The sequence below is a fragment of the Rhinatrema bivittatum genome, chromosome 5, assembly GCF_901001135.1.
Source record: "Rhinatrema bivittatum chromosome 5, aRhiBiv1.1, whole genome shotgun sequence".
Taxonomy (NCBI): Eukaryota; Metazoa; Chordata; class Amphibia; order Gymnophiona; family Rhinatrematidae; genus Rhinatrema; species Rhinatrema bivittatum.
In genome coordinates this window covers 205,323,204-205,341,833 of record NC_042619.1, presented here as the reverse complement: position 1 = coordinate 205,341,833, position 18,630 = coordinate 205,323,204, and the positions used below count along the sequence as shown (strand labels likewise).

Below are 18,630 nucleotides of genomic sequence, written 5' to 3'. Positions count from 1 at the left end.
CAGGGCCAGGCCCCGGCTATTTCCAAGGGTCCACCCACGTGGAGACCCTCCGAGGGGGTCGCCATGTTGCCCGCGTGCTCGCAGTCTCCATCTTGGCCCTATTCGCCACGCCGTTCGGCCCAAGCGCACAAAACCGAGCTAGGCACACAAAGCACTTGTGCACATAGACTTACACGCACATAAAACCTTGTGTGCATAAGTTGCACAGAGCTGGGCGCATATATACGGCTGGACACACAGCTGCGCGCACAACCCACACGCTCATCTTAAGCGCACCGAAGCGCATAAGAGTTTATGCGCCGAAAGCCATGGCACCACCAGAATCAGGGATAAAGGCTCAAGGCCTCTGCCCAGCATGCCATATTTATTTATTTATTTATTTATTTAAAGTTTTTTTTATACCGATTTTCCTGCATAAAATGCATATCAAACCGGTTTACAATGAAACAGAATGAGCAGGAAGTAAAATTCCTTAGTCTAATACATTTAAACGTCAATAATGAAATAATTTTAAACAAAGCAAAAAGCTAAATAACATTAATAAAAGTTAAATTATTAACATAAACAAGCCATATCAGAGCCGCACAAAGCGAGGAGGCCCTGGGAGATCCAGTTAAGGGCCAGTCCCACCCAGGGCCGAGTACTAGCTCCTCAGGGAGTACCCCGGACCTAGCAGATCCCAATGGGACCTCCCCAAAGACGGGTACCCCCAGGGAACCAGCGCCCCTCAGCTTAGATCCAGCGTCGATCTCATGGGTGGAGTTCTTCAAGGGGATTCACGCCTTTGTTCAAATGCAAACTGAACCTCCAGCTGGTCAGCCACATGCTCCGCCGGAGGACCCTCAGGCCCCAGGTCCTTCAAGGCCCAGGCACAGGCTTCCACTACCCAGAAGCCCCACCTATGGGGACTCGGACATCTCTGAAGAGGAAGCTGAGCCCCTAGAAGAGGGGGAGCTCCCCCCGGGGACAGAGCCTCACCGAACCATGAGATGCTCCTTCACAAAGGACGAGCTCCTGAACCTGGTCACCCAATGTCTGACGGAGCTCGCTATCCCGGGCCCAGGTACTTCGGGGAACCTAAACCGAACCCCCTGCTGGAGGGTCTTCGTCAGACCTCTCGCCATTTCCCTCTGTTACAAGCGGCACAACAGCTAATTGACCTGGAATGGAATGCCCCGGAGTCCACATTCAAAGGGGGATGAGCTTTGGCAGCCATGTACCCCCTGGACCCGGCGACCAAAGATCTTCTTGCATGCCCAAGAGTTGATGCCATGGTCTGCATGGTCTCTAAGCGCACCACTATCCCAGTAGAGGGAGGAGCAGCGTTCAAGGATGCACACGACTGGCGTCTGGAATCCATCCTCAAACAGTCATTTGACGTAGCCACTATGTCTCTACAAATTGCGGCCTGCTGCACAGTGGTGACACGTGCCTGCTTATCCCAAATCAGGAACAACACCCCGGGAGAAGACATGGAACCAGCAGTATCATTCCTCGCGGACGTCACCTCCGACCTAGTGCGTACAGCGGCCAGAGGAGTGTCATCTGCGGTGGCGACCAGATGGCAACTCTGGCTCCGAAGCTGGTCGGCCGACGCATCTTCCAAAACGCGCCTCGCAAGGATGCCCTTCAAAGGATCCCTTCTGTTTGGCAGTGCACTAGAGAAATTAGCCGACAAATGGGGCGAGTCCCCAGTGCCACGCCTGCCGGAGGATAAAACGAAGAGAAACCAGTGACTCTTCCCCAGGCCCTCCAGGGGCAGAAGTTCACAGCACTTCAATCCTTACAGGAACAACTATCAAGCGCCCTGCCCTACAAGAGGGAACCAGTCCTTTTGGAACAAGCACAACAAGAGGGGTACCAGCTCGGGTACAGGCCCCAGCCGCACCCCAAAATGAGATTCAGCCGACCCGTCCAAGGGAAGAAGCCATAGGGGGCAGACTAGCCCTATTCTACCGCAGATGGGTCGCGATAACTTCGGACAAGTGGGTCTTAGCCATCATTCGGGAGGGGGGTACTACCTGGATTTTCTATGTACCCCTCCGGACAAGTTCGTGGAGTCCCCCTGCCACGACCTCTTCAAGAAGGTGGCAGTGGAAGCCACACTGTCCAGACTACTGGCCCTCGAGGCCATAACCCCAGTGCCTCCACAAGAAATAAATACTGGACATTATTCCATCTATTTTATCATCCCCAAGAAAGAGGGAACATTCAGACCCATCCTGGACCTCAAGTCTGTCAACCACCACCTGAGGATTCCCCGCTTCCGCATGGAAACCCTGCGATCTGTAATAAGGGCGATACAACCGGGAGAGTTTCTCACATCCCTGGATCTTTCGGAGGCCTACCTACACATCCCAATTCATCAGGATCACCAGCGCTACCTACGCTTCAAAGTCTTGAACCGTCACTACCAGTTCCGGGCACTACCTTTCGGGTTAGCCACAGCACCCCGGACATTCACCAAGGTAATAATAATGGTGGTGGCAACACTGAGAAAGGAAGGAATCCTCGTCCACCCTTACCTAGACAACTGGCTGATCAGGGCAAAGTCACCAGAGGAAAGCCACCAAGCAACCAGCAGAGTCATATCTCTACTGGAGTGCCTAGGATGGGTGATCAACACAAACAAAAGTTTCCTATAACATTCTGTTTGCTTTTTTGACTGCTGCAGCACACTGAGCTGACGATTTAAAGTATTATCCACTATGATGCCTAGATCTTTTTCCTGGGTGGTAGCTCCTAATATAGAACCTAACATTGTGTAACTACAGCAAGGGTTATTTTTCCCTATGTGCAACACCTTGCACTTGTCCACATTAAATTTCATCCGCCATTTGGATGCCCAATCTTCCAGTCTTGCAAGGTCCTCCTGTAATGTATCACAGTCTGCTTGTGATTTAACTACTCTGAATAATTTTGTATCATCCGCAAATTTGATAACCTCACTTGTCGTATTCCTTTTCAGATCATTTATATATATATATATATATATATATATATATATATATATATATATATATATATATAAAAAAAAAAGCATGGTCCAAGTACAGATCCCTGAGACACTCCACTGTTTACCCTTTTCCACTGAGAAAATTGACCATTTAATCCTACTCTCTGTTTCCTGTGTCTTAACCAGTTTGTAATCCACGAAAGGACATCGCCTCCTATCCCATGACTTTTTAGTTTTCGTAGAAGCCTCTCATGAGGGGCTTTGTCAAACGCCTTCTGTTAATACTGGTGTTGCAAGACTGATCAAAGTGCTCCTGGTATGTGGATCTAGAGCAAATGCTGGAGGGGGACAATAAGTAAATCTGCAGCTCTAACACTAAACTTTCAAAAGGGAAACTTTGATAAAATGAGGAAAATAGTCAGAAAAAAACTGAAAGGTGCAGCTGCAAAGGTTAAAAGTGTTCAACAGGCTTGGACATTGTTTAAAAATACAATCCTAGAGGCGCAGTCCATATGTATTCCACGCATTAAGAAAGGTGGAAGGAAGGCAAAACGATTACCGTCATGGTTAAAAGGTGAGGTGAAAGAGGCTATTTTAGCCAAAAAATCATCCTTCAAAAATTGGAAGAAAGATCCATCTGAAGAAAATAGGATAAAACATAAGCATTGTCAAGTTAAGTGTAAAACATTGATAAAACAAGCGAAGAGAGAATTTGAAATGAAGTTGGCCATAGAGGCAAAAAACTCATAATAAAAACTTTTTTAAATATATCCAAAGCAAGAAACCTGTGAGGGAGTCGGTTGGACCATTAGATGACCGAGGGGTTAAAGGGGCTCTTAGGGAAGATAAGGCCATTGCAGAAAGACTAAATGAATTCTTTGCTTCCGTGTTTACTAGTGAGGATGTTGGGGAGATACCAGTTCCGGAGTTGGTTTTCAGGGGTGATGAGTCAGACGAACTGAACGAAATCACTGTGAACCTGGAAGATGTAGTAGGCCAGATTGACAAGCTAAAGAGTAGCAAGTCACCTGGACCGGATGGTATGCATCCCAGGGTACTAAAGGAACTCAAAAATGAAATTTCTGACCTATTAGTTAAAATTTGTAACCTATCATTAAAATCATCCATTGTACCTGAAGACTGGAGGGTGGCCAATGTAACCCCAATATTTAAAAAAGGCTCCAGGGGTGATCCGGGTAACTATAGACCAGTGAGCCTAACTTCAGTGCCGGGAAAAATAGTGGAAACTATCCTCAAGATCAAAATTGTAGAGCATATAGAAAGACATGATTTAATGGGACACAGTCAACATGGATTTACCCAAGGGAAGTCTTGCCTAACAAACCTGCTTCATTTTTTTGAAGGGGTTAATAAACATGTGGATAAAGGTGAACCGGTAGATGTAGTGTATTTGGATTTTCAGAAGGCGTTTGACAAAGTCCCTCATGAGAGGCTTCTACGAAAACTAAAAAGTCATGGGATAGGAGGCGATGTCCTTTCGTGGATTACAAACTGGTTAAAAGACAGGAAACAGAGAGTAGGACTAAATGGTCAATTTTCTCAGTGGAAAAGGGTAAACAGTGGAGTGCCTCAGGGATCTGTACTTGGACCGGTGCTTTTCAATATATATATCAATGATCTGGAAAGGAATACGATGAGTGACGTTATCAAATTTGCAGATGATACAAAATTATTCAGAGTAGTTAAATCACAAGCAGACTGTGATACATTACAGGAGGACCTTGCAAGACTGGAAGATTGGGCATCCAAATGGCAGATGAAATTTAATGTGGACAAGTGCAAGGTGTTGCATATAGGGAAAAATAACCCTAGCTGTAGTTACACGATGTTAGGTTCCATATTAGGAGCTACCACCCAAGAAAGAGATCTAGGCGTCATAGTAGATAATACATTGAAATCGTCAGCTCAGTGTGCTGCAGCAGTCAAAAAAGCAAATAAAATGTTAGGAATTATTAGGAAGGGAATGGTTAATAAAACGGAAAATGTCATAATGCCTCTATATCGCTCCATGGTGAGACCACACCTTGAATACTGTGTACAATTCTGGTCGCCGTATCTCAAAAAAGATATAGTTGCAATGGAGAAGGTACAGAGAAGGGCAACCAAAATGATAAAGGGGATGGAACAGCTCCCCTATGAGGAAAGGCTGAAGAGGTTAGGGCTGTTCAGCTTGGAGAAGAGACGGCTGAGGGGGGATATCATAGAGGTCTTTAAGATCATGAGAGGTCTTGAACGAGTAGATGTGACTCGGTTATTTACACTTTCGAATAATAGAAGGACTAGGGGGCATTCCATGAAGTTAGCAAGTAGCACATTTAAGACTAATCGGAGAAAATTCTTTTTCACTCAACGCACAATAAATCTCTGGAATTTGTTGCCAGAGGATGTGGTTAGTGCAGTTAGTGTAGCTGGGTTCAAAAAAGGTTTGGATAAGTTCTTGGAAGAGAAGTCCATTAACTGCTATTAATCAAGTTTACTTAGGGAATAGTCACTGCTATTAATTGCATCAGTAGCATGGGATCTTCTAGGTGTTTGGGTAATTGCCAGGTTCTTGTGGCCTGGTTTGGCCTCTGTTGGAAACAGGATGCTGGGCTTGATGGACCCTTGGTCTGACCCAGCATGGCAATTTCTTATGTTCTTATGTCTCCTATAGTCCAGGGTCTGTTGGTTCACAAAGACCCATCTTGATTTTGTCTTATGGTTTGGCTCTTGAGAGGATGCATTTAGTTTAAAAAAAAAAAAAAAAAAGTTAGTCCCAGACAGTAGTGAGTAATCTTCTACAGATCATGTAGATATCTTCCTGATATCTTGACCTGATATCTACTTCCTTAGTGCATTTGAGAATCTGGAGAAATTTTGAGGATTGGGCTCAAGCTGAAGTCTTTCACCTAGAAGGGCCTTGATTCCATCGGTTTTAGAATTTCTGCAACAGTGTTTGAAAAAGGACTAACTCAATTCTCTGAAGGTGCAGGAAGGTCCTGTTCCTAGTCGCCCTCACCTCGGCCAGGAGAGTGAGCGAGCTGCAGGCACTAGTGCATTATTCACCGTACCTACAGTTCCACCACGATAAAGTGACACATCCCACCATCCTCTCTAAAGTGGTTTCGGCCTTCCATTTCAATCAGACCGTCGACTTGCCGATTTTCTTTCCGAAGCTGCACAGGTCGGATACTGAGAGATGGCTGCACACCTTGGATTGCAAGCGTGCCTTGGCTTACTACAAATGCTGCATTCACTCGGAGTCAAGAGCCTCTCAACTCTTTGAATCCTTTAACCTGAATGCCCCTGGGCTCCTGGTATCAAAAAGGACCCTCTCAATGTAGATCTCACATTGCATCCTATTCTGCTACAACAGAAGATCGGAGGCTCTAGCTACATTGCCAAGAGCCCATCAAGTAAGAGCATTGGCAGCATCCATCGCCGACCTACATGACGTACCAATCCAAGACATATATAAAGCCTTCACATAGGCATTCCTTTACTTTCCAGTGCTGCCTTAATTAGCAGACAGCCTTAGATATGGTGGTGGGAAGGACTATACTCATGGCAGGAACAATCAAAGAGACTGCCCGCAACCATAGTTTCGGCTGAGACACCCCCTTGGCCTTCCAGAAGGGACTGCGCATGGCGCCAGAGATCCAGTGGAGCGCTCAACTGTTCAGCTTGGGATTCCCCAGCCAACATGGCTAATTCAGCTTGCTTATCCATGGGGAAAAAAGCAAGTTTGCTTACCATAAACGGTGTTTTCCGTGGATAGCAGGGTGAATTAGCCATGCTAACCCTCCCACCTCCCCGGATAATAGACTGAGGCAAGCTGGGAACCGCAGGAGGAGGACACGCAGGCACACAGAGCAGAGTTCTGTGTGCTTTGAGGAACTCTGCCACCTAGAGGACGTTCCCCAGACATGGCTAATTCACCCTGCTATCCACGGAAAACACCGTTTAAGCAAACTTGCTTTTCTGGCCCTTAGGAAAGATACATTTTACGTTACCCCTGTAAATGTTACATAAGAACATGCCATACTGGGTCAGACCAAGGGTCCATCAAGTTCAGCATCCTATTTCCAACAGTGGCCAATCCAGGCCATAAGAACCTGGCAAGTACCCAAAAACTAAGTCTATTCCATGTTACCGTTGCTAGTAATAGCGGTGGTTATTATCCAAGTCAACTTAATTAATAGCAGGTAATGGACTTCTCCTCCAAGAACTTATCCAATCCTTTTTTAAACACAACTATACTAACTGCACTAACCACATCTTCTGGCAACAAATTCCAGAGATTAATTGTGCGTTGAGTGAAAAAGAACTTTCTCCGATTAGTTTTACATGTGACACATGCTAACTTCATGGAGTGCCCCCTAGTCTTTCTATTATCCGAAAGAGTAAAAAACCGATACACATCTACCCGTTCTAGACCTCTCATGATTTAAACACCTCTATCATATCCCCCCTCAGCTGTCTCTTCACCAAGCTGAAAAGTCCTAACCTCTTTAGTCTTTCCTCATAGGGGAGTTGTTCCATTCCCCTTATCATTTTGGTTGCCCTTCTCTGTACCTTCTCCATCGCAGCTATATCTTTTTTGAGATGTGGCAACCAGAATTGTACACAGTATTCAAGGTGCGGTCTCACCATGAAGCGATATAGAGGCATTATGACATTTTCCGTTTTATTCACCATTCCCTTTCTAATAATTCCAACTTTCTGTTTGCTTTTTTGACTGCCGCAGCACACTGTACCGACGATTTCAATGTGTTATCCACTATGACGCCTAGATCTCTTTCTTGGGTAGTAGCACCTAATATGGAACCTAACATTGTGTAACTATAGCATGGGTTATTTTTCCCTATACACATCACCTTGCACTTATCCACATTAAATTTCATCTGCCATTTTGATGCCCAATTTTCCAGCCTCACAAGGTCTTCCTGCAATTTATGACAATCACAATCTGCGCCCCTGTATAGATTACTGGAGCCTAAACGCCATAACAAAGAAAAACCATTACCCACTTCTCTTAATCTCTGAACTCTTTGACTGCCTGTGAGGTGCACAAGTCTTCGCCAAACTGGACCTCTGGGGAGCCTACATATCGTTCTGAGAGTCTCTTTTTTTTTTTTTTCCAGAACAGCTGAAATCTTTTATTGAGGCTCATAAGCTGTTATCTTCTCCTTCTGTTCCTCTAGGGCAGAGCTTTCCAAACTGTGTGTCGGGACACGTTAGTGTGTCGCCTGCAGTGTGCAGATGTGTCGCGCAAGCCCGGTCAACTCTGATGCGAGTTTGGGCTTTTTTTTTTCTAGAGATTCACTTTTTTTTTCCAGTTTATGGGTTGCTTATTATTGGGTGATTTTTGCTGTCAATCGCGTTTTTTGGGGGGGGCTTGGTGGGTGGAACGAGCCCAGCCATCCTTGCATTGGCTGCTGCTGCCGATGAGGCCTGGCCATGAAGAGTACTGACTGCAAGCAGCAGTGTCTGGTGATCATGGAAGGGAGTGAAGCACTTAACTGGCAACAATCAAAAAGACGAGGTACATGAGTGTGGGGGCCAGACATGTGCTGGGGGGAGAGAGATGAGTGAGTGGTGGGCAAACGTGCTGGGGGGACAGACATGTGCTTGAGGGGGAGAGATATGAGTGTGTGGGGTACAGACATGTGCTGGGGGGAGGAGAGAGATGAGTGTGTGGGGGACAATTTGTTTTATTATTGTTTCTCATAAATTATAACTAACATGAATCTTGGAATATATATTTTTAATATAAATTTAAGGTTTTCATGAGATAGGTTGTGTCGTGAAACATTTTATTTATGTATATATTTAAGGAAACATACATAAATTGTCGAAATATGTTTCGTTCGTTTAACCTTTAACCTCTGGTTTACTAGTAGACTGAATTACTGTGTCCCGAAATTATGTTTGTCTAAAAAGTGTGTCACCAACATGAAAAGTTTGGAAAGCTCTGCTCTAGGGAACCAGTGATCTCTTTTGTTGGTGTAACAGAATTAGCTCGTCAGTGCATTTGCCTTAAATTTTCCTATTTTCTTCTATTTTTTTCCTCCTCCCCCATTTTTTCTTTTCATTTTTCAGGGGTTGCATATATAGTACATTTCTATACACTTGTGTATTTATAATTCTTTTTCTTTTTTTTTTTGTTTTGTTATATCCCCTGGTTACTGATACAAAGTTTTCTGTGCTTTAATTGAAATATTAAAGTATAAAAAAAAAAGAATATAATCAAATCTTGGCTAAATCTGAGATTGCAGGTGTTCAGTTAATGATGGAGCCACATGTATCTTAAGGTTGTTTTGCTTATAAAATGTCTTTAAAAATATTTACAATCTTTTGAATGGGAAAAACTCCTGTAAGGGAATACACAAGATAATGCTGTTTGCAGACATTTGCAAAGCATTTACTGAAACAAGTGTAGAGACTATTGTAATAGATTAGTATTATCCTCTGCTTGATAGAAATCAGGGCATTTCAGTGTGCTGTTAGATCTGAAAGGGAGGTTTAGTACTTGCTGACTGGCCATCACTGTGGTCTGAAGCACAGCACTGGAGGAGATGAATCTGGCTTTAGATTGGGGTCATATGACAGCCTCTATTTTACCTGCATAGTTGAGAATGAAGGGATGACACATTCTGACTTGAAAAAAACAAGCTTTCTAATGTATTTTTGTGATGTGTCTGCACTTCCTGAATTTTGAGTCTTTGGTGAGCAGCATGTCGACGATGGCACTGAATTTGTTAACCTATGGGCTTATGTTTTTTATATCTGAAAAAGGTGATAAAGGAACAGCTAAAGATACAAAGAATGTCAAGAAGGTTGTATCGAAGCCAAACAGTATTAAGTCTATGTTCATGGCCACTGCTGGGAAGAAGAATGTAGATGTGAGTTGTCTTTTAAGATCTAGTTTTTAATTGCTTACCTGCTGGAGCAGTGCTCATGAGCTGGGATGAGTGGAACTTGAGAATATACCTTGTGCATAGTTAGGTTCTGCAGGCAGTTATGCTGAACGTAACATACATACACACAGCTCAGCAGAACGATATCTCTTAAAGTGGGCCTGTTTATTTGTTAGTTGTCCTGTGCCTGATTTCTGCTCTCCTAGAATCTGAGAGGAATAGGTACATGGCTGTTTATTCTTCCAGCTGTGCTGTGGCAGTGAAGAGTAGCTGGTCCAGTAGCCTGGAGTGATGTGACCTATTCCTTTAGTTTCCAAGAGACTGAGAGCTACCTGTGAAATTTCTGAGTGAGATTCCAGTTAAGAGAGGTCAATAGTGTACACAGCGTTAAACAAGACACTTTACATTAATACAATTCCCTTACGTCAAAGGGTTTGCAGTTCCATTTGAGTAGTGAAAGCACTGTATAAAATTTAAGGCGTGTGGTGTTGGAGAACTGTTTTTGCTCTGTAATCTGCATGCTCTAGTGACTGCATTATTTTGTTTACAGAAAACCATTGACTTGTCCAAAGATGACTTGCTGGGTGATATTTTGCAAGATTTGAATGCTGAGGTACGTTGATACTGGTACACTTTCATATGCATTCAACTGTAAGTGGTAGTACGTATTGTCTGTCACAGTATGAAGTCAAGCAGAACCAAATAGTCTTTTAAAGCAGCAGTATCTCCTTTAAACCTCTTCTTTTCCTTTAGAATGTTTTTTTTTAATATATATTTTTTTTATTTTATTTTAAACTTTTATAGCATATTTTTCTCCTGGTTGGTCTAAGTAAGGTCTGGGGCTGTCATGCTGCTTTCTTGATTTCTACCCCAGTGCATCTGGAGCACCCCAGATCTCATTTTAACTTTTTAACCATTAGGAACTCACATTCTGTAATATAAATAGGAAAGCACGAGAAGTATACTAGTATCCATATTCAAAACTGGATTGTCAATTATTTTTAGAAGTATATTTCTTCAATTCTGAAAAACAGAGTGAAATAGTTGGATGAGTTAGCCAGAAAAGTAGATAATTACAATGTATTGCAGATCTGGCGAAACTTGAGCAAGCAGATAGTAGAGCTGTCTTTATTGGGTCTGTTTCTGAAAGATGTGCTCAGGGTTATATCTCCAAATAGGTTAATTTTGGATATACTCAGATGGGAATGAACTCTGCCAGGGTAATCTCTCAGATGTATTGCTAAATGTACTCTTGTGTGGTGATTCTAGTGTTTTAAGAAAAATTTACTTCTGTCCTAAACTGTCAATTTGGAAAGGGTTTATCAGGGTAAATTTTAAGTTACTTGAACAAACCCAGATTTAAATTTCCATCCACTGACCTTCTGAAAATTTTCCTGGATAATTTTTTATTCGATTAAAGTTTAGCCGGATAAAAAGTGACAGGCTGTGGGAGGTGTTCTAAGGGCATGGTCTAATATATCTGGGTAGCACTGATATTCAGCGCTATCCAGATAAATATTGGCAGGTTTATCTGATCAGGGAAATTAGTTTTAAAATTACCCTTGTAAGTTTTGGTGAGTATATTCAGTAGCAGACTTGCTTGGGTAACTTTCTGCTTGCTGCACCACCCAATATGGACATCATAAGCATTTTGCTTGTAAAAGATCAGTGGGTTACTTTTATTTTAATCCACAGCTGCACTGCATAGTTCTAGTATTTTTCTTTTTTTTTTTTCTATTTGCAAATTACAAAATGGAGTTGGTCCAGTTCTTAGAATGTTTTGGCCAGGCACACTACGCTTCTTTCCCAGAGCTGCAATTTCTTAGTAGGTCTGGCCTTTTGTTTTTTTTTTACGTTTTTACATTCTTAGAACTCATTAGAATTTAGACACTGCTTCTTCTCATGTCCATCCACCATAGTCATGTTTCCTTCTGTGGACAAGCAAATTTCAGCACACGTTGAGTTTTTGCTGCCAAGGTGCTGTGCTGTGCAGGAGCCATCCTCGAGCAAAGGGCAGACCAAAAGGTATTCCATGGATCTGCCTCTTACCACAGGACTTCTTCTCAAGATCTGGTAGCATGTTCTCATTCTGGCATGGTGGCTCTACTGTGCATAAAGAAGCATAAGAGTGCAGTTTACTATGTTTCACCACCTTGACCTCAGGTCAAAGGCATTGCTGGGTTCTGATTTATTTATTCGTTTTTATATACCGGGTTTGTAGGAAACATCACATCGGTTTACAATAAAATGTCAATTACCAATTCAAGCGTTTACATGAAAACTGTTTTTTTGTGTCTATACCCCAGATCGACTTATAAAACCACTTCCCTATCTAGCTCCCTGTGTTTTTCTAGCTCTATCCACTCTGTCAATCGGTCCTACCCCCCCCTCCTTTCCGCCTTCCTTACATCCCTAGCCTTTTCCCGGCCTCCCATTCACTTACCCTGAATTCTTTAATGTTTCTATCTCGAGTTAATCTAATTTGGGCACACGAATTTTGTTTATATATTGGGTTTATGGTTCTATCTTACCCAATCCCCTGAGGCTCCTCCGGTGCCTCCGCCAGCTTTGTTACCCCTCTACTTCCAAGTTATCACCTCTTGTTCATTGTAATTTCTCATTTTCATAAGTTTTAATGTAAACCGATATGATATGACTGCCATGAATGTCGGTATAAAAAAGTATTAAATATTATTTTTAAAAATACATTTGAATTACAGAATTATAAACATGAAATAATAAAATGCATAAAATTATTAATAAAACATCTAAAAAACAATGTGATAGTGCCTGCATCTGCATGTCTGATTTTACTAAAAGTAGTAACATGAATTGTCTTTTCGCTCTCTCCCCTTGGAAGACTCCTCATCTAGCTCCACCACCAGTTATAATGCTTAAGAAGAAGAGACCTGCTGGAGTTGCACTGAATCCTTTCTCTATGCAGTCCCCATTTCCCAAGGTAATTCTATGCCGTCTGTTCCTCATTAAGGGCCAATCCGCATCTATAATTTTATTCCTTTTGGTGCTTGTTTTCTTTAAACTGGCTTTAATTTACATCCTGTATAGAGTAAAAACATATCTATTTCCAGTTCATGGGTGCCTTTCAGTTTTATTCTTTTACTTTTATATAAAAAAAAGTCACATATGGGAATTAATGTATGGTACTGGCAATGTATTGGCTTTAATCAAATTTAAGAAGAGATTAAAGGGGTTTTAAGGGACCTTTAGAAGGGGGGGATTACAAAGGCTGGTTATTGGGAAAAGACGCAGTCTCTGACTTTTTTACAATTTATATATTACATTGAAATAGAAATAAACTTTTCAAATAAAATATCAAGACATGGTAACTAATCATTATGAAGGTGACTATTCTTTTTAAGTATTTAATCAGTATTTTGCAATTTTTCCTCAGATCTCAAATAGTACAAAAAAGTGTACAAAACGAATACTTCTGTATATTTGTTTCTAAAAGATTAATAAAATATATAATCCATATAACAAAACAAGAATATGAAATACACGGTATAAAAATTCTTGTGATCAATTAGATTCTACTCAATAGGGATGGATTCATATTAATATATTAATTAACATAATCCACCCAACTCCCTAAACCACACTCAGAAGCATCCTATCCAAACAATCCCTCAGCCTGATAAGTTACTTCAACCTCATTATAGTGCTTAAAAAGCCTCATGCTTGGGCCCCAGTTACTCCTAAAACCCTCTGAGGGGTAACACCCCCCCCCCCCAAGGGCCAGCCCTTAAGAGGTGTCCTGCAGCAGGAGTCCTTCCCCCATTGCAGGCTGCGATAACATCAGTGTCACTCGGGTCAGCTCAGGCAGTGTCAGAAGCAGCAAGGCCTATCCTTAGGTAGGAGGGAGCAGGTTGGAAAAACTGCCCTCCCACAGCACTTGCTTTCCACAATCTCCCTCCTGCTGCAAGTCCTCTTTTGATGGTGACTCACAGTTATATTATATATCCATCTGTTATCTTTTCTGCTTTGAGTTCAGTATTTACTGTGTTCCTATGGTTGAGCTTCCCATAAGAGTATATAGAGAAGATTTTGAAGGATTTTGAAGGACATGACATAGTAGAGCTAGCTCACCTCTATTTTGGCAGCCCTTGTGCTGTTTTGGGGAAGCAAGGTCACCTGAAAAGGAGAGCATCACCTTGACAAGACAGGAAAAAGCCGACTGGCTTAACACAGCACTGCGCGTACATATCCCTCACAGAAACCTAAAATCTGCGAATAAGGCTCTACTTACTGTCCCCTCAGTCAAATCAGCCCGGCTCACTCAAGTTAGGGAAAGAGCACTGTCACTGGCTGGCCCCGTACTATGGAACACCATGCCTCTCGAATTAAGGCTCCAGAGAAATCTGAAAATCTTTAAAGCTAACCTGAAAACCTGGCTCTATAAACAAGCTTTCGATAAAGACAAAGTGAAGGAGAAAAACAATTGATTGATTAAGATGGACGCACCGAACAAACTCACAGTAATGTTAATTTTGTACTGTTGATAAATTATTTAAACATATAGCTTATTGCACTTTATTGTTACCGAACTATGATGGCACATTTTCAAGTTGTAACCTATACCACTCATAGTTGTTATCGTGCCTATATGTAAACCGTTGTGATGGTTCTCCAACTTAACGACGGAATAGAAGAGTTTTTAAATAAATAAATAAAAATAAAATAAAAGTGATCCTGTATTGGGACCTGCCTTCTAGGTGATGGTATCCTCTCACACTGAGGATGGATCTTCAGGGATATGTGACCAGTGGGATAGGGCTAGGATATTGGCGGGTTCATCATTAGGAATGTAGATATTTGGATGGCTGTTGGCTGAGAGGAATGCTTGGTAATTTGTCTGATGTGTCTGTAGCAGACCTTATGTCACGTAGATAGTATTTTAGAAAGTGGGGAGAAGATGGCTGTTCTCATACATATGGGTACCAGTGACATAGGAAGGTGCAGGAGGGGGAGGTTCTAGAGGCCAAATTTAGACTTCTAGGTAGAAGACTGAAATTCAGAAATTCCAAGATAACATTCTCAGAAATGTTGCCAGTTACATGTGCAGGACCCCAGAGGCAGGCTGAGCCACCAGCATCTCAATGTATAGATGAAGCAGTAGTACAGGGGAGAGGGCTTTAGATTAATTAGGAAATATGAAAACCTTTGGGAAAAGAGGAATCTAAGCATATTCTGACAGGATATTCATCTTAATCAGAATGGAATCCGGATGCTGGTGGTAATAATTAGAGAAGATAGTTTTAAAACTAGATCATGGGGGAAAACTTGCAATTGTTTAAGTGCAGTGTGAAGTATCTTGATATTGTTAAAACTTTAAAATAGGGAATATCTTGATACGTTGTGGAAGAAGCCAAAGTAGCTTGGGTAGATATAAATGAAGATCAGACAAATATGAATGATTTCAATCATCTGAATCAATGGCTAGTAAGTGAGTTGTGAATACAGTAGAAGCAAAAACCAGCCTTACCCTGCAGCAAAGAAGCGTGAGTATTCAAGTTGTGGTGCTTTGGTACCAGTGCAATCAGACCGTCCCTCTTTGGTGCTGGTGGCACATGTAACTATGAAGCAGAATGCATCGATGCACTCAATGTGCACTGCTATGATTTATCGAGACTTTCCTGAAGCAATCATGCATCCTGGCACAAATCCACTGGTGCACTCTGCATGTTTTATTTCGGGGCAATCTGCATTTCTCCTGACTCAATTTTTTTCAGTAACATGCTTCGAGGGACTCGCAATCTTCTAAAATGCCCAAGCATTCTTCTCCCTAAGGCAATTTTGCTTCCTTGAATCCAGCAGGGCTGCCTATGCAGCAATATGCTAGCCTTTTGAGATCTGGAGGAGAAGGCACAAGCTTACTCTTACCTCCAGATATCAGAATGCTAATACTGCCTAGTTTGGTAGCAGTAGTTCTTTGGAAACAGCGGATCCTGTCTGTTCAATAGTTACACTCTCATCAAATAGACTACCTAGTACAATGCAAGATATCTTAGTGTCAGGAGAGAATGTACCGCCACCTACCCCAGGCCAGAGGATGCAACAGTTGTGTGACCAAATTGCACAATTGCCATAGTGGACCTGTTGTGCAATTTGGTGGTGGGAAAATTAATGACTTATGAAGAGGTTGAAGAACCTAAATATGTATACCCTGGAGGAAAGGAGGTGCTGGGGAGATATGATACAGACCTTCAGATACCGGAAAGGTTTTAATGATGCACAATCGGCAAACCTTTTCCATTGGAAAGAAATCAATAGAACTAGGGGTCACATAATGAAACTCCAGGGAGCATGACTCGGAACCAACATCAGGAAATATTTATTCACGGAGAGGGTGGGGGATGCCTGGAATGCCCTTCCAGAGGGAGGTGGTGAAGATAAAAACAGTGAAAGATTTCAAAGGGGCATGGGATAAACACTGTGGATCCTTAAAGGCTAAATGATGGAAATGAAGAAAAGAATGCACGGGGTAACTTGCTGGTGTGGCGGCTACTTCCATAAACCAATAAGCACAAACCATACTGTTGATGCAACTCAATTATTGCTCTCTGTTTTAATGGCAGGGGGAAAAGGGGAATTAGATTCAGACAGCAACCAACAAGGACATTGAATTTAATGGTCTGAGAAAACAAGTAACTTGTTGATGCAGCTGTTACTACCCTTGACCAATACGTTTGATACTTTTGATGCAACTTCAACATTGCTCTCTGCTTCAATGGCAAGAAGCAAAGGGAATTGGACTCAGATAGCAACCAGCAAGGGCCCTGATTTTGATGATTTTGAAAACTGAGGATGGGGGATGACATGTATGGCGCGGCAGAAGCTACCATAGGCTTGCTGGGCAGATTGGATGGACTGTTTGGTCCTTTTCTGCCATCATATTCTATGTTTCTATGTTTGTATCATAGAAAAACATAAAATTAAGTTCCTTCTGCTCAATTCTACCAAGTGACATAGACTAGTAATTTGTTACCTATCATTAAAATTGTCCATTGCACATGAAGACTGGAAGGTGGCCAAATTAACCCCAGTATTTAAAAAGGTTTCGGGGTGATCTGAGAAACTATAGACTGGTGAGCCTGATTTCAGTGCTGGGAAAAATAATGGAAGCTACTATAAAGAACAAAATCACAGAACATATAGGTACACATGGTTTAATGGGGGACAGCCAGCATGGATTTACCCAAGAGAAGTCTTGCCTCACAAATCTGCTACATTTTTTTTGAAGGGGTTAAATGTGGTAAAGGTGAACCTGTAGATATAGTGTATTTGGATTTTCAGAAGGCATATGACAAATTCTTCCATGAAAGATTTTTAAGAAAATTAAAAGTCATGGAATAAGAGGTAATGTAATTTTGTTGATTGCAAACTGATTGGAAACAGAGTAGGATTAAATGGTCAGTGGAGAGCCTCAGGGATCTGTACTTGGATTGGTGCTTTTTAATATATTTGTAAATGATCTGGAAAGGAACAACCAATGAGGTGGTCACATTTACAGATGACACAATTATTCAGAGTAGTTAAATCACAAGTGTATAGTGATAAATTGCAGGAAAACCTTGTGAAACTGGAAGATTTGGGCGTTCAAATGGCAGATGTTTGTGGACAAGTGCAAAATGAAGCATATAGAGAAAAATAACCCATGCTGTAGTTACATACGTTTCATGTTAGTTACCACCCAAGAAAAAAATCTAGGCATCATAATGGGCAATACATTGAAATTGTTGGCTCAGTGTGATGTGGTCAGAAAAGCAAATAGAATATTAGGAATTATTAGGAAGGGAATGGTGAATAAAACTGAGACTGTCATAATGCCTCTGTATTGCTCCTTGGTGAGACTGCACCTTGAATACTGTGTTCAGTTATGGTCGCCACATCCAAGAAAAGGTATAGATGCACTGGAGAAGATAGACTAGGGCGACCAGCATGATAAAGGGGATGTAATGGCTCCTCTGAGGAAAGGGTAAAGATAATTAGGGCTGTTCGGCTTGGAGAGAGGGACAGCTAAAGGGGGGATATGAGACATCTGCAAAATCATGAGAGGACTAGAACAGGTAAATGTGAATTGGTTATTTACTTTTTCAAAATAGGAATAGGGGACATTCCATGAAGTTAGCAAGTAGCACTTTTACAACAAATCTGTGATAATTTTTTCCCTTAATGTACAGTTAAGCTTTGGAATTCATTGTCAGAGAAAGTGGTTAAGGCAATTAGTTTAGACAGGTATAAAAAATGTTTGGGAAAGTTCGGGGAGGAGAAGTCCATAAACTATTAGTCAAGTTAACTTAGGGAATAGCCACTGCTTATTTCTGTCATTAGTAGCATGGGATCTGTTTAATGTTTGGGTACTTGCCAGGTACTTGTATCCTGGATTGGCTACTGTTGGAAACAGGATGCTGAACTTGATAGATCCTTGGTCTGACCCAGTAAGGCAACTTCTTATGTTCTTATGTTTTCTTAGTAGATTGAGGCCAAATCCTCATGTATGTTAATACCGCTCATTGTCAAAATAGTGCAGAAAGTCTTTCAAGACCACACTCATTTAATCCTCATTGCACCAGAATGGCCCAAACAGATTTATTTATTTAACAGTTTTATATACCGAAATTCTTGTAAAAAGTTACAAATCAGTTCGGTTTACATTGAAACAGTAACAGTGCTTCAGAAGAGAGCAATTACATTGAACTAAGGATTCCAATAAAACGAAGCAGTTAACATTGT

At 41.8% G+C, this 18,630-nt stretch overlaps 1 protein-coding gene across 3 annotated transcripts in view; it reads left to right on the top strand.

Moving 5' to 3' along the window:
• The window catches only part of POLA1 (DNA polymerase alpha 1, catalytic subunit), a 1,013,915-nt gene that overhangs the window by 47,417 nt on the left and 947,868 nt on the right, over window positions 1-18,630 (top strand). For all 3 annotated transcript variants that reach the window (XM_029603088.1, XM_029603086.1, XM_029603087.1), the window contains 3 exons: window positions 9,755-9,861; window positions 10,427-10,489; window positions 12,737-12,835. In XM_029603088.1, coding sequence (XP_029458948.1) covers window positions 9,755-9,861; window positions 10,427-10,489; window positions 12,737-12,835 — 269 coding nt within the window. The remainder of the gene's footprint in view (window positions 1-9,754; window positions 9,862-10,426; window positions 10,490-12,736; window positions 12,836-18,630) is intronic.